This window comes from Heptranchias perlo, chromosome 28 (genome assembly GCF_035084215.1).
Source record: "Heptranchias perlo isolate sHepPer1 chromosome 28, sHepPer1.hap1, whole genome shotgun sequence".
Taxonomy (NCBI): Eukaryota; Metazoa; Chordata; class Chondrichthyes; order Hexanchiformes; family Hexanchidae; genus Heptranchias; species Heptranchias perlo.
In genome coordinates this window covers 12996666-13019112 of record NC_090352.1, presented here as the reverse complement: position 1 = coordinate 13019112, position 22447 = coordinate 12996666, and the positions used below count along the sequence as shown (strand labels likewise).

Genomic DNA, 22447 nt, shown 5'->3' with positions numbered 1-22447 from the left:
GGGTGTCGCTGACAAGGCCAGCATTTATTGCCCATCCCTAATTGCCCTCGAGGAGATGGTGGTGAGCCGCCTTTGAACCGCTGTAGTCCGTGGTGTGAAGGTTCTCCCACAGTGCTGTTAGGAAGGGAGTTCCAGGATTTTGACCCAGCGACGATGAAGGAACGACGATATATTTCCAAGTCGGGATGGTGTGTGACTTGGAGGGGAACATGCAGGTGGTGTTCTTCCCATGTACCTGCTGCCCCTGTCCTTCTAGGTGGTAGAGGTCGCGGGCGTGGGAGGTGCTGTCGAAGAAGCCGTGGCGAGTTTCTGCAGTGCATCCTGTAGATGGTACGCACTGCAGCCACGTTGTGCCGGTGGTGAAGGGAGTGAATGTTTAAGGTGATGGATGGGGTTCCAATCAAGTGGACAGCTTTGTCCTGGATGGTGTCGAGCTTCTTGAGTGTTGTTGGAACTGCACTCATCCAGGCAAGTGGAGAGTATTCCATCACACTCCTGACTTGTGCCTTGTAGATGGTGGAAAGGCTTTGGGGAGTCAGGAGGTGGGTCACGTGCCGCAGAATACCCAGCCTCTGACCTGCTCTTGTAGCCACATTATTTATGTGGCTGGTCCAGTTAAGTTTCTGGTCAATGGGGACCCCCAGGATGTTGATGGTGGGGGATTCGGCGATGGTAATGCCGTTGAATGTCAAAGGGATGGTTAGACACTCTCTTGTTGGAGATGGTCATTGCCTGGCACTTATCCGGCGTGAATGTTACTTGCCACTTATGAGCCCAAGCCTGGATGTTGTCCAGGTCTTGCTGCATGCGGGCATGGGCTGCTTCATTATTTGAGGGGTTGCGAATGGAACTGAACACTGTGCAATCGTCAGCGAACATCCCCAGCGAACATGACCTTATGATGGAGGGAAGGTCATTGATGAAGCAGCTGAAGATGGTTGGGCCTAGGTGCAGCAGGTAATCCGGAAGGCAAACGGAATATTTGCCTTTATTTGTAGGGGGATGGAGTATAATAGCAGGGAAGTCATGCTACAACTGTACAGGATGCTGGTGAGACCACACCTGGGTACTGCGTACAGTTCTGGTGCCCTTATTTAAGGAAAGACATACTTGCATTGGAGGTAATTCAGAGAAGGTTCACTAGGTTGATTCCGAGTATGAAAGGGTTGTCTTATGAGGAAAGATTGAACAGGTTGGGTCATTGGCATTTAGAAGAATGGGAGGAGATCTTATTGAACCATACAAGATTCTGAGGGGACTCGAAAGGGTAGATCTTGAGAGGATGTTACCCCTCATGGGGGAATCTAAAACTAGGGGTTGCCTGTTTAAGACGGAAATGAGGAGGAATTTCTTCTCCCAGAGGGTCGTGAATCTTTGGAATTCTTTACTCCAAAAAGCTGTGGAGGCTGAGTCGTTGAATACATTCAAGGCTGAGTTAGACAAATTTTTGATCAGCATGGGAGTCAAAGGATATGGGGAAAGGACAGGAGTTGAGGTAAAAATCAGATCAGCCATGATCTCATTGAATGGCAGAGCAGGTTCGAGGGGCCGAATGGCCTACTCTTGCTCCTATCTCTTATGGTCTGATGGACACAGGCATGAGGAGCTCCTGCAGCCATGTCCTGGGGCTGAGATGATTGGCCTCCCAACAACCACTACCATCTTCTTTTGTGCTAGATATGACTACAGCCACTGGAGAGTTTTCTCCCTGATTCCCATTGACTTCAGTTTTACTAGGGCTCCTTGGTGCTACACTCGGTCAAATGCTGCCTTGATGTCAAGGGCAGTCACTCTCACCTCACCTCTGGAATTCAGCTCTTTTGTCCATGTTTGGACCAAGGCTGTAATGGGGTCTGGAGCCGAGTGGTCCTGGCAGAATCCAAACTGAGCATCGGTGAGCAGGTTATTGGTGAGTAAGTGCTGCTTGATAGCACTGTCGACGACACCTTCCATCACTTTGCTGATGATTGAGAGTAGACTGATGGGGCGATAATTGGCCGGATTGGATTTGTCCTGCACGTACCAGTGCAATTTTCCACATTGTCGGGTAGATGCCAGTGTTGTAGTTGTACTGGAACAGTTTGGCTAGAGGCGCGGCTAGTTCTGGAGCACAAGTCTTCAGCGCTACAGCCGAGATGTTGTCGGGGCCCGTAGCCTTTGCTGTATCTAGTGCACTCAGCCGTTTCTTGATATTACGTGGAGTGAATCGCATGAAGGACTACCAGCACCAGTGAAACCATATCCTAGCATTGGTTGGTGACTTCATGAGCAGAGGGGGAAAGATTATGGGAGTGCTAAAAAGAGATTTTAAATGCTTGAGTAAGCTGCAATGGCAGCTTGAACAGGTGCAGTTGTTTTGGGGAAGATTCTACAACTTATCTTTCACAGACCACATCCACGCCAGACAGTTCGTATTGAAATACCAGTCAAAAGCCTTCAGCTCTAATGAAAATGTACTGTTCAGGAGACCTTTTTGAAGTTATATTGCACTTTGGGACCTGGAGTAGCTTTGAAATCAAGTCTCCATTGTGGAAAGTAACTTTCGGTTTTTAATCAACTGGGGGAAGTTGGGGCAAAGGAATGTTCTGGTTTAATTTCTGGATTGTACACCCAATTATGTTGCGCAATGGCTTGTGCAATGTTGCTTAATGTTCTGTGCTCAACTTCAGTGAAATCTTTCTTAAAAAGTTATAGCTAATTCTTTCAGGCTGGAGTTTTGCTATAGTGGAAATATGTTGGAACAAAATGCTGGATGTGGAGTCCTGTAGTTGTTTTCCCCCCTCTGAACATGCTTGTGTTTTATTCTCTTCTGCAGGTTTTGGCTGTTTTCTGATCTGGTACCTGGTCTGTATGTAGAGAAAGGTTGGGTCCATGACAGCATTAATTACAGCTTTACCCTTCCTGAAGAATACACACAGCATGAGGAAGACCATGACTCCAAAAGTAGGACTGCAATACAACCCATTCTTCCTTATTTGTTTAACCTTCTTGTAAAAATAGCAACCTCTTGTTTTCAGCAGGTGGAGAAATCATTGAGAAACACTGTGCCAAGGGACAATGCCCTGTACTGTCCTCGAGGTCAATAGTCAAGAAGCCATTGCCTTAAAATGACTAAGCTTGTCAGTTGTCCTAATGGCCTAAGGATTAAAGGCCCTGGCCAGTTTTATACCAAGCCACACAGACCAGAAGCTCCCACGTTGGCTGCTAAAACTAGCCTCCACACCCCTTGGTTAGAGAGAGGGAAAATGAGCTGGGTTCCTGCTCCTGATTACTCTCCTGTGCTCCATGTTGGAAAGCGTACGTGTGGGCATCAGTTGAGAACAGGATTGTGCTTGACTGTGATACCCACCCTGGTTTCATAGCCACAAAGAATGCCACTAGTGCAGGGTACTGAAGGACTACCAGCACCAGTGAAACCATATCCTAACATTGGTTGGTGACTTCATGAGCAGAGGGGGAAAGATTATGGCAGCGCTAAAGAAAGATTTTAAATGCTTGAGTAAGCTGCAATGGCAGCTTGAACACGTGCAGTTTTTGGAAAGATTTTACAACTTTTGTGTCAGTACCTTCTAGTAGTTGGGGAAGTGGTATGGGTGGGCAATAGTGAAACTACTTCAGTATCAGTATAGGAAGTAGAGAAGGCTTCAGCCTCTCAGCCTGCCAATCATGTTTTTTGTGCCTCTGACTTTGACTTTGGAGTCTGAGTGACTGCTGTTTATTTACATCAAATTCTTTTGGAGAAAACAGCATGGTAAGGGATAGAGGTGTGGTACACTAGGGCAAGAGACCTGAGGTGTTGGCATTCACAAAATTCCCTTGTGAGAAGGAAGCTGAGGCTGAATCAGTTTATGATGGGCAGTGATTTATATGATTGTTTAATTGTCTAATTATGTTTGAGTTACTAGGTTAAAAATGCTGATATTTTAGGACTTGGTGATATATCTTGAGTGGAGCTGATGGCTGGTTCTATTAATATTCTGAAATTAGGATAGGTAAATGTCAGTCACCTAAAACATACTGATTATGCTTATCTTTTAGGCAATGATGACGACAGTATTGCTGAGAGCAGCTTGAATGACAGTGGCCACCAGGGGTCCTCCCAAACTGCAGAAGTTTGCATTGAAACCACTGCACCTAAACAAGGACAGAACCTATGGTACCTTCTGGTTTTTACACTTCACTATATTTACTCCTTGCAGTTTGAATGCTCAACAAAGTCAAGGCTTTGTTACTAAGTGAATTGTTTCAGAAACTTGTTCAAAATCTGGTCGTTTTAAATCTAAATACTGTCCATTTTTCAAAGACTAGTTTGGTTACCTCTACACCAATAATATTCTTGTGACAAGTGGGGGTGAGTGTGCTCGGACTCTGAACACTGCTGGGGTAACAGTTGGCTTCAGTTTACCTAGATACTGGGTGAGAACAGGATCAGGCTTGAATGTGGCACCCTTCCATGGTCGAATAATGTACTACACTTGGCGTCTAAGCTTCCACATGAGTGGGGTACTGGAGGAACCGTATCCTAGCAAGTGTCACCACCTTAGGAGTGAAGGAAATTGCTGCCAAAAAAACTCAACACAAATTTGTTGACTCAGGAACTTTGTTGCTCCATGAAATTTGAGCCAAGTTTCATACATCCTTCTGGAGGATGAAACTTGCTGGAGGATGAAACTTGAAGCCAAGACTGGATAAGTTTTATGTTGTAGCATCCCATTTAGAGAAAAGGTTTAGAGACTTGTTTGTGATGGAGAAAAGCTGAAGGGTTTTTAGACCTTTTGTACCAGAAGTGGGTGTTTTTTTTGTAAAGGGTGAAGGGATGTTCATTAAACCACTTTAAACAAATTTTGTTCCTGGACACCTTCATCTGAGTTTAGATTACATTTAGAATTTCTCCATTGCTTTTTCTCATTTTTCTCATTAGTAACACTCTGCACATTATTTCCCAAATGAGATCTGTGAGCAGGCAATCTGCAGCAGTCTTTTGTGATAAAACTGACCCTTTATTTTCCCTGCCTCCTCTCCAATCCTTAAAAGGAGACACCTGATTTTCACCTTCCATGGGGCAATACTTCAAACTACCATGCCATCACACTGCTTAAAGTACGTTTCTAAACCAAACCCTTTATTTTGTTGCAGCATTTTGACTGCTTTTTTGTATGGTATGTACAGTCTTGTCAACTTCTAGGGGTTTTGAATATTCAGCTATTTTCTGTTCTTGTAGTTGCTCACCACTTCTGATTTGTATGTGCATGCTTCTTTCCCCTCTGGAAATATTGGTTAGTAATATTATGGATTTATTCACAGGTTTGTGTGTGACACGCAGAAGGAGCTAGATGAGCTCCTGAACTGTCTTCATCCGCAAGGTGCCAGAGAGAGCCCGCTCAAAGAACGCCTTCAGAAAAAGTAAGTCCTCTTGAAAGTTCCATAAAAACCAGTTTGATTAGCTAGGTATGGAAAATGATACACAATTCCACCTTAAGGACAGAATCAAGTTATTGTGCTTTGCCGTTTATGTATTTGCTTTCTTTAGACTGAGCTGGCATCACTAACTGGTCTGATTGAGACTTTAAATGTTACTGGTAATTGATGTCTTCCTTTATTGTCATGTGCAGAGGAAAGGCAAAGCTCAAACTCGGATATAATATCCTTTTAATGGACACACTCCTTCTGAACATCACTGTTCTCAGGAATTCCAGAGCTGCTATATAAGGAGTACCTGTTGTCTTTGTGACTAGCTTTTAAAAGTTTTTCTGTCCCTACCTTCTTCTGAAGACGCTGCCTCATGCTGGGGTATGGGTCCGCGGATGTCAAGCACCTTTCAGTACACCACCAATTTAGCTGTTCTTCACTTGGCAGCAGCAGTCTATTTGACCGAGAAAGTACCAGCTGAGCCCATTCCTCCCTTGCCCATGTGCATTTTCCAGTGGGACTGAGGGGATTTGTAGCTCATTTCCCTACCCAGGTTTCTCTAATCCAGAGCATCTAAAGCCAGTTTTAGCACCCTAACTGCTGCTCTGGCTAACATCAGGTAACTGGACACAGACTCTAAATCAAATCTGGGGCTTTCCTGTTCTGTGTGGTTCCGTGTTACTCTCTCTTTACCAACTGCGTACGGGTGAAGTGTACCATTATCGAGCAAGTTTAAGCTTTAAACTCCCATGGTATTGCATTACTGTAACTACTGAATACAGGGTTGTGATTAAATACATACTGTGGGTGGATTTGCAGGTTTTAGTCTATGTAGGATATGCGCTACTATTTGGTCTCAAGAGATCTTGTTTCTATAATTGGCCATCCCAGCCTTTTGTTGAAATGCTGAAGTACAGATCAGTGTGTGAAGAGGTTGAACTTGATGTAATGTTTTTGAAAAATATTCTCTGACAATAAAAAGTAATTCCATACTTCAGGTGCATTATCTTAGTGACCAGAATCTTTAAAGCTGCAATGTTGAATATAATGCACGGTTAAACAAAAGATGAGATTTCCCCTATTATCATTGTCCATTGCAGGAAACAATTATGTTTTCTTATTCTTTCTGTCTACTAGGCTGAACTGTGCCTGTCAACTACCATATTCTATCCTTGATGTGCTAACTCCTGGTTCGAGTATTTGAGTTTAGTATGATTCAATTTGGGGAGATGAATAGTTTTTTAGTTTTCCACACTAACGATTTAACCCATTTGGAAAGCGGAGCTGCTGCTAGGTGACAACTATTTACTTTCTCAGTTTGTTGTGGATTTGTACTAGAGATTCCTTTTCCTGAAGCTCTGGTCCTTCCATTTGGACCTGTTGTGCAATAATTTGCAATAGCAGTAGTGGGAGACCTTGAATTACTGAAAATGTTGCTATGTTTCAGAACACAGCACCACTTTGCATCAGTCTGCTGCAAGCTTCAAAAATGAGATGACTGACCATTGGTTGGGTTAAGTATATAGCCCAGAGATGGACTGAACCATATGGGTCCAGGAGAGCCCAGGTTCAATCCCTAGTCAATGGTGAGTCAGTTGATGTCATTTGGGGCATTAACATTGACCTTAAAGCCCTGGGGTGTGGAGTGGAAATATTAGTCAGTTCCTGCATCTGATTGCTAACTAATGATTCCTAAAGGAAGATTATACATGTATGGACATCAGATGAGTACAGAATAGGATCAGCACAGATGCCTAGCGCATGGTCAAATGTGAGTTTTTAGTGTGATGTGCGATTGCCTGGATTTAAATTGATAAATCCAGTCGTATCACTCAGTATGGTATTGCCGTCCATTCTAAGTTCAATGGATTGGCTATAATTGGTGGTGGGGGAGGGTGCTTAAGTATTCTGTTTTATTTGCCTATTTCACTCCTGAAGAGACAGACTTGTGCTGGAGATATGATTTCACAACGCTGGGTGCTTTCTATTACCTTGGACAAATGGCCACTCGTGTGAGCCTACTTGTTGAGTATTAGTAGGTTATTTATGTGCAAATCGAACAGTAACTACCAGCGACCGCACGTGCACAGTTAAACACGGAAATCCGGAAATTGCTGTTCAAGATGCGATGTTCCTCCAAAAGCTGCGCGAAAATGGCATCGTGCTGTCTGACTCAGCATTCAAATATATTGAATGGCGTGAAGTTCCTGTACTTACCTCACAGATACAGACTGAACTCGCCAAAAAAAGTTAGGGCTTGTCCATTCCAGTGTAAGTACCATTTTAATGGCGTGGTATGTTTTAATTACTGCCAAACAACCCGTCTGGCACTGAAATTAACTTTTACAGTGTGGAGCCTCATTCCTTCAGCTTTTAATTATTGTTGGATATTTAAATAAAAAAATATTTTTTATTTTTTCTTTGTCTCTTTTATCACTGTCTCTTAATTCAATTTTTCTTTCCCTCTTTATTTCACTTTCTGTACCTGATTTGACATTGAATTCGCTATTCGAACGTACACTTCTTGATTCTGACTTTGCGCTGTTATTAGCGATTCTTCAAACTCATTGGTTAAGGAGATACACAGTTGCTTGCCCTGTTCACACAGGTCCCAGATCCCTGTAGAGGGTGCCACATCATTTGGCTGTCCCGTTGACAGTAACTTGCCGTGCAAAAGCTCAAAGAAACTCTATGGGCAAGTGCAAGTCTAACGAATGGCTAGTGTTGTTCATTCGCCACTCACAGCAAAATCCTGCCCAGTGTCTGTATCTGATTTGGTTTGGTTCCCTTACATTATTGGGCTTGGATGCTCCTCTCCGATGCCAAATTACTAAATAGAATGATCAATACAGCATTTTTATTTTTTTAATAATTTTGTTTCAAAATAACAAAGAAGTTAGGATAGTCTGCCCTCTCTTTAAGGTGGTATTGCTTTGGGGCAAGAAAGAGCGAGAGAGAAAAAACAGGAGTACCTGGAACTGCATGTGCTTCAGATCTGCCACATTCTATGACAGAGCAGCTTGGTTTTAGTGCTGAAGCAAGTTATCGTCTACAATCTATTAAGTTGCTTCAGTGAAAAATGTAAAATCCAATTGAGCTTAATTAGTGTTGTTTTGATAGAAGTAGAGAAGGCAACATAATGATTGTGAGCTCCTACAGGGATGTTTGTGCTGATGACTGCTCCTTCACAGTTGTGTTGATGTAGGAGGTATTATGGTTCATTGGCTGGAAAATATAATCTATGTTGCATAATCGGCTTAATAAATGTTGCAATTTTTAAAAAAAGCATCAAATCCCATCTTAAATTTGTAGGTATCACGATATCCTTCATTCACTTCACTTTGCACGGAAACCAAATCTTGGCCTCAAGTCCTGTGATGGCCATCAGGAGCTCCTCAACTACCTGCGAACAGACCTGATTGAGGTGGCAACCCGGCTGCAAAAGGGAGGGCTGGGATACATGGACAAATGTGATGAGTTTGAGGAGAGGGTGAGTAACCACACAGACATGCTTGTGCCCTCAGCAAAGAGGTATTTATATGGCTACCAGCTGTATTATACACAGGATATTAGCACAGTGTTTCTTTGTTAATAAACAGTCACTCAGGATCCATGAACTGGTTCCCAGCAAAGCAGAGCTACTAAAATCGCTGCTTCATCTTCCAGTTTAATGTCAAAATGAAGGTTTGGCTTAACTCCAATTGTTTTCTTTGTTCCACTGAAAGGGGACTTAAAGTAAAACTCATGGGTCCCAGCCTAGCAAAGCACAGTTGTTCCAAACCACTGTAGTGCAGATAAACTTGGATTTGCACTCATTAAGAACGTATCATCAGGCTTTAAAAGAACAACTTGTATTTATCCTTTAAAAATGCCTTTCTCAACTGAGATTATAAATTCTTGTTCAACCTCTCTACACAAATAGGATTTTTCCCATCATCCCTCCAAGGATAAATGTCTAAAGATGCTTCCTCCAAAAAGTCTGTGTCCTGTGTGGATAGGTAATCTCTTCCTGGATTGCACCCTTAGTTCTCTTCCTGTTGGCAATAGATCACTTTTTTTCACACAAGAACCCTTTCTACTTGTAGGCGTTCACTCAGCTGCTGGTCTGCTATCATCAATGCTGGCTGTGCACATATGACCGATTTCCAAGTTTGTGACTGATGCTTGGGCAATTTCATTGCCTTCATCAGTGCAACCGTTGTGCCAATTTTGGTATTAACCCTGGTAGGCTCTGCGCCTTGGCAAGAAGCAGCTCCAGCTGACCCACCAGCACCAACATACCTGTAAGGGAGCACAGTGATGGCTGAGATGCCAATGTATTGTTCCCTCAGCCACTGAAGGCTTATCCCAGTGGTTATTCTTTTAGGGGCACTGAATGGTGCAGTGGGTTAGATATTGGCCTTTCACTTTTTGGGATCTGGGTTCAAACTCAGCCAGGTCAGATGGGATGTAAATCTCCTTTGTCTGCTGGCTATAATTGTCTTTATGAAATGAGTTTATGTAGGACCAGCCAAGTTCTGGTGAACATGGGCTCCTCGCCCAAAACTGACCCTAATTTGGGATTTAATTAGAAATCTCATTCCAGATGCCATGGGGATAATATTAACCCCGAAGAACGGGTGAGTTGGGGTAGGTGGGAGGTTAAAGTAGCAGCTTTTTGGAGTGGGGCCGCATCCTGGCACCAGTGCACACACTTCTGGGTTTAACCCAGGTGCGTTTGGATGCACGCACAACCTGGAAGTCCTGTACCCACTTAAAGCCGGCGGGCTGATATTTAAAGGGCCAATTCAGGTAGTTGAAACATTTTAGCTACTTGTGAATTCTGCAACCGAAACTGATTTAACTGCTCCTGAACTTGTCTCCCTTGGCTTCTGAAACACGCTATTGAAACAGAGGTGAGTTTCAGTCGAAGCTCATTTGGCCCTTTAAACCAGTGATTGACACATCTCAATAAAAGGTGAGGTATTGCAGCTGGGCACTCGGTTCTCTCAGACAAACGTTTGGTTGGGAGTTCTTTGTGTTTAGACTGAGATTTCTTTGTTGAGACTGAGAATTTTTGTGTTCAGACAAATTTACCTACTTTTTGGAGCCCCTCAAACTGACGAGATCGGGATGGGCAGCACGATGGATCTATTCCACAGTACATCTGAGGAGGAAAATAAAGATGAGAAACCCGTCGCCAGAGCAGCTGCGCACATTGCTGCCCGTGATGCATGGATGCCCTCATCTCTAACAGGTTCTCATAATGAGATGTGCAAATTGAAGACTTTGAAATGCACAGGTCGTCCTGGAACAACAACCACCCCTTCCTCCCTTTGCACAAAACAGTCCTTCAACCACACTCACACCCGTTGCACATGCACCCAATGGATGGCATCATGATGAAGCACATGAAAGGGCAAATTCACAAAAGGGATTCAATAATGACCAAGACGTGGCCATGGTGGTGATAATGATTAAATTTAATGTGCCATAACAAATAAAATATATAAATTAACAACATGACAGCTCATCGAACACCCTTGTGCATACTCTTGGTGAATTACAATTGCTTAGTCTTTCTCTTTCTACCGCTTCTACTTGGTGCATCCCCTGTGGCATCAGCAGAGGTAGTGGCAAGTTGCTTAGATCCCTTCCCTGACTGTTGAGATGCTCTTGACCTACGACCTCTGGGTTTTGGAACCCGTGAGGGCCCCGCCAAAGACTGTTCCACCTGCACCTGTTCAGGGGCAAACTCAGCCGTTGGGAAAGGAGGTAGTATTGCGGGTACTGGTTGAGAGGGCAACGGGTGATACGTGGGAGCGCTTTGAGTGGAGTCCCCAGATCCATGGACCCTTTCGCCATCATCCCTGTCCCGGGCCAGCGATACATCACTCCCACCACTCTGCTGGACAGCAGGTTGGTGAGCAGATGTGGCACGTTGCAAGACCAAGGCTAACGTATCTGTCTGCCTGTTTAAGGTGGCAGACATGTTGGCATCCAGAGTCTGCATGGCATTATCATGGCCTGAATGGACTCATCTGGGACCTGTGCTTGAAGCTCAATCAAGGCTACCATTCTCTCCATTGCAGACATTCCCGCACTTGCCTGGGCCACCAATCCACTAGTGATGGAATTGGACTCCTCCATCCTCTCTGCTATTGTGGGGTGTGTGGCTGGCACTTTTTCCTTTATCTTGCAAAGTTGCTGCTGTATCTCTATCATCCTCCTTCTCAACAATGGCCCCCTGGGTTCAGCATCTGTGTCCAGCTGAGCAGAGCTTGGAGAGGAGTGTGCCCCCCGAAGCAGACTCTCCACAGCTGTCCCTGCCATCAGTGTCTGCTCATGCACACTTGAGTGGCGAATCACCAGGTGACAAACCAACTGTCTAACATGACCCACCGAAGTGAGAGTATCAGCGCTGGTGTTTGGCTGTATGTTCTGAGGTGCACCCTCAGAAGGAATGAGCTCCTCTGAGGAATCGCTTCCATTTCTGCTGATTCCTCGTGAAGGCCCTGGAAGACAACGATATTAATGATTCATCAGTGACAATCTTTCCAATGACCATACTGAGGCCTGGCACAGTTACATCATTGATGAAATCAATTCGTCATGTGTTTGAATGATGTTAAAGTTCTGTCACAGCCATCATACAACTCTCCAACTTATTTCCAGGGCTGCCTCCTCCACATCTGTCACCTCCGCTGTGTGGCGGCCAACCTTCAGTTCTGCTCCTCTCCTTTGCGTTTTGCGCTCTCTTCTACAAGGGGAGAAAGAACAGACCTGTGAGTGACTGAAGGTGAAATATTCACCCTGTGAATGCATTGCTTTGGGTGAGGCTGACCATGAAAGAGATGGATCAGAGGGTGACTATCAGACAGATACATCACATTGCATCAGGATTGGGGTGAGTGGCAGTGGTGGGTGGATAACTGGGTAGTTGAGGAAATGCATAGAAAGTGAAGGATGGTTGCTGCACGGCTGTGTTGAATAAAACAGGGTGTGGTTGAATCAGCAACTCTACTCACTTTTCCTGACCTGGTTAGGTCATTAAAACGCGTCCTGCACTGAACCCAAGACCTGGGCACTGTGCTCCTGCTGCTCACCTCTTTTGCCACCTCAGGCAAAGCATTTTTGGTTACAGAGCCATGTTTCTTCCCACCATCCATTGGAAACATTGCTCCCCTCCTGGCTCTCACTGCAGCCAGCAGTACATCCAGGGAGGCATCTTTAATTCTGGGGGCAGCCTTTGCTTTCCTGGACACTCTTTCTCCTTTCTCCTTCAAAATCCATTCTTGGACTGGTCCTTTAAATAGTGAGCTTTATATCGCCTCATTCGGGTATGCCACTGATTCCATTCCCTTACCTGGCGCCGTGTCTTAGGCTGAACCAGACTGTTTGCGACCTCAGTGTCCTGATTGACCCTGAGCTGAGCTTCCAACCCCATATCCTCTCCATCACCAAGACAGCCCTACTTCCACCTCCGTAATAATGCCCATCCCCGGCCCTGCCTCAGCCCATCTGTTGCGGAAACCCGCATCCATGCCTTTGTTATCTCCAGACTCGACTATTCCAATGCTCTCCCATCTTCCACCCTCCGTAAACTTGAGCTTATCTAAAACTCAGCAGTCTGTATCCTAACTCGCACCAACTCCCGTTCTCCCATCACCCCTGTGCTCGCTGACCTACATTAGCTGTCGGTCCACCAACGCCTCGAATTTAATATTCTCATCCTTGTGTTCAAACCCCTCCGCGAACTCGCCCATCCCTATCTCTATAACCTCTTCCAGCTCTACGACCCTCTGAGAACTGTGCGTTCCTCATGTGCATCCTCAGTTTCCTTTGCTCAACAATTGGCGGCTATGCATTCAGCTATCTAGGCCCCGAGCACGGTAATTCCCTCCCTAAACCTTTCAACACTCTATCTCTTCTCCTTTAAGACGCTCCTTAAAACCTGCCTGCTTGGTCACCGGTCGTAATATCTCCTTATGTTGGTCGGTGTCAAATTTTGTCTGAAAATGCTCCTGTGAATCACTTTGGGGCATTTTACTGCATTAAAGATGCTATATAAATGCAAGTTGTTATACAGGAAGGGAACTTTCCAAATGGTGGAGGAGAGAGATCTATACATTTAGGACATTCTTTGAGGTGGGGGTGGGAGAATTAGAGAGTTTATAGTGACATTGGCATTGAGCTTTCCTGATGTCAGAAGAGCTTTTCCTGACAGGGGGCTATCCAGATGGATTCAGGGGAGAGCTTATAATGGTGCTGGAGGGAACTTCAGATCATGGTGAGGGGGAAATGAGGTGAAGAGAGCTTGCTTATAAGGACACTGGCAGTGAACCCTGCAGATGGGGGAAGAACTTATACTGGCAAAGGGACTCTCCGTACATACACGTAGCTCGTAGCATGTATGTCAAGTATGACTTAGTTACCCCAAAGATTTTTACTATAGCAGGGAATCACATGGTCTAGCATATATAACATAACATTGGTCAGCTGTCTAATTTGCTGCAGCAATCACTCATAGACATGTTTGATATGGGGCCAGGATGGCTTCTCAAAGCATTGTTCGCTGCTATTTTGTGTAGCTGAGCTCTCTTATCTTTCCACCTGATATACAGAAAAGATGACTAATGCTACAATGTTTTAGTGCGGAATTATTTTGTTGCCAGATCAATGCAATCCTTGAGAGCTTTAGGAAGTAGCAAAGATGATTACAAGGTATTCCTAGGAATAATAGAACTTGCTTATCAGGCACAATGCCCAACCAAGAATTTCTTTGGAATGGTTTTCCTTATTCTTTGAAAGAAGTTCAACCTCTACCTGTAAAGCTCCTCTCCTCTCAGATTATGCCTTGTTTCTCTTTCTGACTTGGACATGATCATAAGCTCATTACGGATGAGGAACGCCACTCAGTCCATCTTAGCTCATCCATCCAGAGAGGATCTAACACCCCTCCTCCCTGCCCCCATTGTAGCTTAAATGATTCCAGGGTTTTTGCCTCCACTACGCTATTCCACCTTGTGTATGGAGAATTTCCTGATATATGACCTAAAGTTACCTTTTAATTTGAACCCATTTCCTTTAGTCCTTGCTGTTGCTTAAGGTCCCAAAGTCACCCTTCCAGAAGAATTAGTCCATGGTCCAAATTGAGGCCTTTCATGCAGGGTGTGATTTTTTTTTTTAAAAGGGCCACTCTTCAGGTGTTTTCCCCTGTAGATGATTGATCTATTTGTATGTAAGATTGAATTTGTTCAAAGACTGTTGGATGTTGGTGTTGTGCACTGGTATGTAGGTAACCTTCACTATCTCACGCATTCTGCTTTGATTTACTCGTTTTATGCTTTCAAGTGGGTGCATACCAGTGCTGGGGATGAAATTATTCCCTTGTTTTTTAGTAATTTGTACGAAAGTGCTTCACCAAACCTTAAGAAAAATGGATACGGAACCAAAGAATGAAAGATCAGGAGGGGTGACCAAAAGCTTGGTCAAAGCATTGGGTTTTAAGGAGGGTCTTAAAAGGAAGAGAGGGAAGTGAAGAGGTGGAGAGCTTTAGAGAGAGAATCCCAGAGAGTGGAGCCTAGGTAACTGAAAACGCAGCCACCAATGCAGGGGGGGTTGGGGGGTGGGGGAGAAGGAGGAAGATGGACGAGAGTTTGGAGTCAGATTCAGAAAATTCAGGATGGAATTGTAGCTCTGGGAGAGGTTGTAGATCTATGAAGTGGCAAAGGATTTAAACACAGAATTTTAAATTGAGGCATTGGGGAATTGGAAGTCAAGGTAGGTCAGCAAGGATAGGGATGATGGGTGGGAGTGACTTAATGTGGGATAAGATGAGGACAGCATAGTTTTGAGTGAGTGAAGTTTATAGAGGGTTGAGGATGGGAGGTCAGTCAAGAGAGTATTGGAGTAATTGAGTTTGGAGGTGACCGAAGTATGGATGAGGGTTTCAGTGGCAGATGGATGAGGTACGTGATGCTATGGAGTTGGAACGAGTGCATTTTGTGATGAAGGGGATGTGGGGTCAGAAGCTCTGCTTGGGATCGAACAAGTCACCGAGGTTGCGAGCAACCTGATGCAGTGGCCAGGGAGGGGGATGGCATTGATCAGCTCGCCAGTGGTTCAGCGAATTCATCCTGGAAGAAAGAATTTGCATTGATTTGGCATGTCTTCGGAATGTCCCAAAGCACATCACTGCCAATGAATTGCTTCTGAGGCTTAGTCCCTGTTGCTTTCCAGGGAATTTTGGGAGCCAATTTGTGCATAGTGACTAGATAATCTGTTTCTATTGGTGTTGGTTGAGGGCCGACTGTTAACCAGAATACTCCATGCTCTTCTTCCACTGGGCCATAGGATCTTTCAGTTGAGCCATACAGAGGGCAAGCTTGGACTCAGCAATGTTGGCTCTCCCTTTCTATTTTCACACCCCCGAACTGGTGGTCATATAGCCTGCTAACATTTGATATCGAGGCTCATTTGTGAATGGCAATGGGGAAACATATTGGAGTGAACCTAGTGTCTGTGGGGCCATATACCAATAAAGAGCTGAGTGTAGGAGAGGAGAGGAAAATAATTTAAATGTAAGAAAAATCACTGCTTGCTAATCTTGCTTTCACCCTCTGCCAGGTACGCTCATTGGAGAGTCTGAGGGACTTGGGCGAGTGTGTGATCACACTGCAGGAGTGTATAATAAAGAAATTCCTGCAGGGTTTTATGGCCCCCAAGCAGAAGAAGAAGAAGGCAGGCGAGGAAGCAAAAGTAGAAGAAGTAGATGAGGAGAAGAAAATGGCTGAAGAGGCTAAGGTAAGTTGTGGTCTCATAACAGCCTGCTAGTGGCTGAGAAAAGGTTGGGTTGGGGCATATTTGGTAGGTTACTTCACCACCTGAGCAGTCTACATATTAACAGAAGTGGAAATTTGCTTTACTCCAGATTATAGCCTGCAGCCCTGGGCTGTGCATCCCCCACTTCCTTTGCCAGATCATAATAACTCGCTGCATAAAAAAAATTCTTCTCATCTCGCCTCTGGTTCCTTTGCCAGTTACCGTAAATCTGTGTCCTCTGGTTACTGACCCTTTTGCCACTGGAAACAATTTTTCCTTATTTACTCTATTAAAACCATTCATGATTTTGAACACCTCTATCAAATCTCCCCTTAACCTTCTCTGCTCTTTGGAGAACAACTCCAGTTTCTCTAGTCTCTCCACGTAACTCAAGTCTTGCATCCTTGTACCATCCTAGTAAATCTCCTCTGTACCCTCTCTAAGGCCTCGACATCCTTCCCTGAAATTTGGTGCCCAGAATTGGACACCATACTCCAGCTGGGACCTAACCGGTGCTTTATAAAGATGTTCCTGCATCCCCTTTAAAATTGTACCATTTAGTTTATATAGCCTCTCCTCATTCGTCCTTCCAAAATGTATCACTTCACATTTCTTGCTTTTGTACCCTGTCTCTATTTATAAAGCTAAGGATCCTGGATGCTTTTTTTAACAGCCTTCTCAATTTGACCTGCCACCTTCAAAGATTTGTGTATGTGCATCCCCAAGTCTCTGTGTTCCTGCATCCCCTTTAAAATTGTACCATTTAGTTTATATTGCCTCTCCTCATTCTTCCTACCAAAATGTATCACTTCACATTTCTCTGCGTTAAATTTCATCTGCCATGTGTCTGCCCATTTCACCAGTCTGTCTGTCCTCCTGAAGTCTGTTACTATCCTCCACATTGTTTACTACATTTTTGAGTTTCGTGTCATCTGCAAAGTATGAAATTATACCCCATATACCCAAGTCCAGGTCATTAATATACATCATAAAGAGCAGTGGTCCTAATACTGACCTCTGGGGGACACCATTGTATACTTCCCTCCAGTCTGAAAAACAACCGATCATCACTATTTTCTGGTTATTGATCTCATCCAGCCCTGTGTGAAGAGTATTGATTGTTAATGTCCACCAGTCTACCCAGTGGCAGCAAGGATACTTAGTTCCTGCTTTATGGGGAAGGTTGAAACTAGAGTGGCAGGGGGATGGGAACCTGAGCAGGGAGTCAGAAGAGAATAAAGTTGAGAGCAGCAAGAGAGGGGAAGACCCAGGGGAAATCTACAATACAAATAGTACAAACAGTTGTTCAAGAACAAGTGAAAGGGAAAAGCGTAGAGCAGCAGAAAGAAAGTGTACTTTAGGCACGACAGATAAAATAAAAACTAGAAGACGCAAGGCGATTAACCCAGCATCAAAGCTGTGACGGGGTTGGGAACCTGAGCAGGGAGACAGAGGAAAGCGTGTCAGGAAGGGACAGAAGGTATGGAGTAAAAGGTGAAGTGTTCAAAAAGGAAGAAGCAGGAACTAAGTGTCACGAAACATATTTGAAAGTTCTTTATCTGAATGCACGTGGCATTCGTAACAAAATGGATGAGTTAACGGCACAAATAACTACGTATGGGTATGATCTTGTGGCCATTACAGAAACATGGCTGCAGGGTGACAACGACTGGGAATTACATATGCCAGGGGAGGTGGGGTGGCTATGTTAATAAAGGAAGGAATCACTGTAATACAGAGAAATGATATTGGGACAATAGATCAGGACAACAAAACAGTTTGGGTAGAGATCAGGAATAATAAGGGGAAAAAAACACTAGTGGGCGTAGTATATAGGCCTCCTAATAGTTGCAACTCTGCTGGAAGAAGTATTAATCAGGAAATAGTCGGGGCATGTAATAAGGGAACAGCTATAATTATGGGGGATTTTAACTATCATATTAACTGGACAAATCAAATTGGGCAGGGCAGCCTTGAGGAAGAGTTTATTGAGTGTATTAGGGATGGATTTCTTGAGCAGTATGTAACTGATCCTACAAGGGGGCAGGCAACCTTGGACCTGGTCCTGTGTAATGAGCCAGGATTAATTAATTAATGTCCTAGTTAAGGATCCCCTTGGAATGAGTGACCATAACATGGTTACATTCCATATCCAATTAGAGGGTGAGAAGGTTGGTTCTCAAACAAGCGTACTGAGCTTGAATAAAGGAGACTATGATGGTATGAGAGCGGAATTGATTAAAGTGGACTGGGAAAATAGATTAAGGGGTAAGATGGTACATGAGCAGTGGTGTTCATTCAAGGAGTTATTTTACAACTTTCAAAAAAAAAATATTCCACTGAGGGAAAAAAGGGTGTAAAAGAAATGACAGCCATCCGTGGCTAAGTAAAGAAATTAAGGATAGTATCCGACTAAAAACAAGGACATATAAGGCAGCCAAACTTAGTGGGAGGATAGAAGATTGGGAAGTCTTCAAAAGACAGCAAAAAGTAACTAAAGGATTGATTAAAAAAAGGGAAGATAGATTATGAAAATAAATTAGCAAAAAATATAAAAACAGATAGCAAGAGTTTCTATCGTTATATAAAAAGAAAAAGGGTGGCTAAGGCAAACGTAGGTCCCTTAAAGGATGAGACCGGGAAATTAATGGTGAGAAACATGGAGATGGCAAAAATGCTGAACAAATATTTTGTTTCAGTCTTTACGGTAGAGGACACTAAGAATATCCCAACACTGGACAAACAGGGGGCTGTAGGTGGGGAGGAGCATAATACGATTAAAATCACTAAGGAATTGGTACTTAGTAAATTAATGGGACTCAAGGCGGATAAATCCCCTGGACCTCATGGCTTACATCCTAGGGTCTTGAGGGAAGTAGCAGTAGGGATTGTGGATGCTTTGGTAATAATTTTCCAAAATTCTCTGGACTCGGCAAAGGTCCCGGCAGATTGGAAAACTGCTAATTTAACACCCTTATTTAAAAAGGGTATTAGGCAGAAGGCTGGAAATTATAGACCAGTTAGCCTAACATCTGTGGTGGGTAAAATTTTGGAGTCTATTATTAAGGAGACAGTAGCGGAACATTTGGATAAACATGATTTAATAGGGCAAAGTCAGCATGGCTTTATGAAGGGGAAGTCATGTCTGACAAATTTGCTTGAGTTCTTTGAGGACATAACGTACAGGGTGGATAAAGGGGAACCAGTGGACGTAGTGTATTTAGACTTCCAGAAGGCATTCGACAAGGTGCCACATAAAAGATTATTGCTCAAGATAAAGAATCACTGGATTGCGGGTAATATTCTGGCATGGGTGGAGGATTGGTTATCTAACAGGAAGCAGAGAGTTGGGATAAATGGTTCATTCTCGCACTGGCAACCAGTAGCCAGTGGTATTCCGCAGTGGTCGGTGCTGGGTCCCCAACTCTTTACAATCTATATTAACGATTTGGAGGAGGGGACCGAGTGTAACATATCAAAGTTTGCAGATGATACAAAGATGGGAGGGAAAGTAGAGAGTGAGGAGGACATAAAAAACCTACATGGGGATATAGACAGGCTGGGTGAGTGGGCCGAGATTTGGCAGATGCAATACAATATTGGAAAATGTGAGGTTATGCACTTTGGCAGGAAAAATCAGAGAGCAAGTTATTATCTCAATGGCGAGAAACTGGAAAGTACTGCAGTACAAAGGGATCTGGGGGTCCTAGTGCAAGAAAATCAAAAAGTTAGTATGCAGGTGCAGCAGGTGATCAAGAAGGCCAACAGAATGTTGGCTTTTATTGCTAGGGGGATAGAATATAAAAACAGGGAGGTATTGCTGCAGTTATATAAGGTATTGGTGAGACCGCACCTGGAATACTGCATACAGTTTTGGTGTCCATACTTAAGAAAAGACATACTTGCTCTCGAGGCAATACAAAGAAGGTTCACTCGGTTAATCCCGGGGATGAGGGGGTGGACATATGAGGAGAGGTTGAGTAGATTGGGACTCTACTCATTGGAGTTCAGAAGAATGAGAGGCGATCTTATTGAAACATATAAGATTGTGAAGGGGCTTGATCGGGTGGATGCGGTAAGGATGTTCCCAAGGATGGGTGAAACTAGAACGAGGGGGCATAATCTTAGAATAAGGGGCTGCTCTTTCAAGACTGAAATGAGGAGAAACTTCTTCACTCAGAGGGTAGTAGGTCTGTGGAATTTGCTGCCCCAGGAAGCTGTGGAAACTACATCATTAAATAAATTTAAAACAGAAATAGACAGTTTCCCAGAAGTAAAGGGAATTATGGGTTACGGGGAGCGGGCAGGAAATTGGACATGAATTTAGATTTGAGGTTAGGATCAGATCAGCCATGATCTTATTGAATGGCGGAGCAGGCTCGAGGGGCCGATTGGCCTGCTCCTGCTCCTATTTCTTATGTTCTTATGTTCTTATACATTGTAAACTGAATCAAACCATCATGAGAAACTTTGGAGAGTAGCAGATGGCAGGGAGTAATTTCAACATTATTTTTACTGCTGGTTCCTAATTTTGTTTTGCCATATTTTCCCCCTTCTCCCCCTGGCCACCTGCTGGGTTAATGGGCGGAACTTCGGGAGTGTAAAACTGGCAGCACCAGATCGACCCCCCATTATACACCCCACTTTATTTTCATTTCTGTCGACTCCGTCAAAGTTAAATGTTCCACCCATGGGTTCCACAGGCATCAGCAGCCATACAGTGCCCCATTAAAGTGGCTATTTTTCATAGCTGAGCCTAGACACTGAAAGCTGTTTTGTCATGAAGGCATCACCACTCGGCCTGATCTTATTTACCTGACCCACCACCTTCTTCGAGTCCTGGAATAAAGAGCCGAACCTCATTTTTTTTCATATTTCTTTCTTTCCCCGCCCTATGTGCAGGGGTGTGAGGCCATTTGTAATGCCCTAACTGCTACCCCTACTGGAACAGCTAACTCGGCACAGATCTGGGATCATCCCTGGGAACTTCTAGTCTGGTGTAGCTTGGTGTCAGTCATCTGACTCCTTTGATGTTACTGCCTTGCAAACACACTCTGTATTGGAATGTATGCTGGACATTACTTGATGATTACTTTATTTTTTGGTAAAACAAAAAGTGATTAATCTACTTGTGTTCAGGTCATTGTACTTCAAAAACTCAATAAAACTGAGCATAAAATTGACACTGTACAACATTACAAGGCTGTAATCTAATTCTGGGGTTCTTAAATCAGTCGAATTTCAATACCATCTGGACCCCTCAATTAGTTCGCAGCCTGGTGATTACTTCCATGTCTGCATATTTCCTGTACAGTCAAAGTGAAAGGTATTAACTTTGCATCTCGTTGAGGTAGCTCGTATGGGTGCACTGCTGTTGAATGGCACTGTTCTGTGTGAATAAGGGGGGGTGAGAAAATCATAAGTTGTGCTCTTTTCCGTATCTTGAAAATTAGCAGGAAATGTTTTAATTGTACAGCGAATTTCAGTGTAGAAGAAAATGAGGTTATCTCTCTCTCTATTGAACTTAAGTTAGATTGCCAATCATTCTTCAGTTCGATCAGAAGCTGTGCTTTCTATGACTCAGTCAATCTAGGAAATAGTTGTTTCCTTAATAACTACAAATGCCCTGTCGCGTACACACTTTCCCTGTGTATCCTCACTCTGTTGAAATCAAGACTCATTGTACCTACTCTAATTCATTTTTTTCCATGAACTCAAACCTGTGGAACTGCTGTCTTGTCTTATCGGTCTTCCTTTCTTCCTACAGCCTTTTAGGTTTTTAAAACCCAAGGTTGGCATCAGCTAATTACAACTGATTTACTTCACCTTTCATTTTACTTTATTCAACCTTGGTGGAGTCCTGCACTGTGTCTTACCCATCACCGTAGTTTTTCAATTTAAAATAAATTGAAATTCCCCAAAGTTTATGTATAATTAGTAATAAACTGTTCTAACGACTTGCATATTTTAACTGGCTCCCTTGGTAGTTCACTTGGTAAACCATTGTGTAACTGAGCCGTACAGACTTGAAGGTCTGAGGTTCAATTAGCATGGCAGGATGGGTATTACGATTGGCCTTGGTGCCCCTGGGCTAGGAAGAGAACAATCATCATCCAGCATTCTCTCTTGCTATTTGTTGGCCTGTGCTAGGAAGTGCTTATCTACTGAGGATATGATTGGAATCTGAGGCTCCCAAGATAGAAGAGCCACCCAACACTCACGGTCTCGGTCACAG

At 43.8% G+C, this 22447-nt stretch overlaps 1 protein-coding gene across 2 annotated transcripts in view; it reads left to right on the top strand.

Moving 5' to 3' along the window:
* Positions 1-22447, top strand: part of baz1b (bromodomain adjacent to zinc finger domain, 1B) — an 87334-nt gene that overhangs the window by 45307 nt on the left and 19580 nt on the right. For both annotated transcript variants that reach the window (XM_068008057.1, XM_068008056.1), the window contains 5 exons: positions 2816-2943; positions 4039-4156; positions 5305-5403; positions 8722-8899; positions 16018-16194. In XM_068008057.1, coding sequence (XP_067864158.1) covers positions 2816-2943; positions 4039-4156; positions 5305-5403; positions 8722-8899; positions 16018-16194 — 700 coding nt within the window. The remainder of the gene's footprint in view (positions 1-2815; positions 2944-4038; positions 4157-5304; positions 5404-8721; positions 8900-16017; positions 16195-22447) is intronic.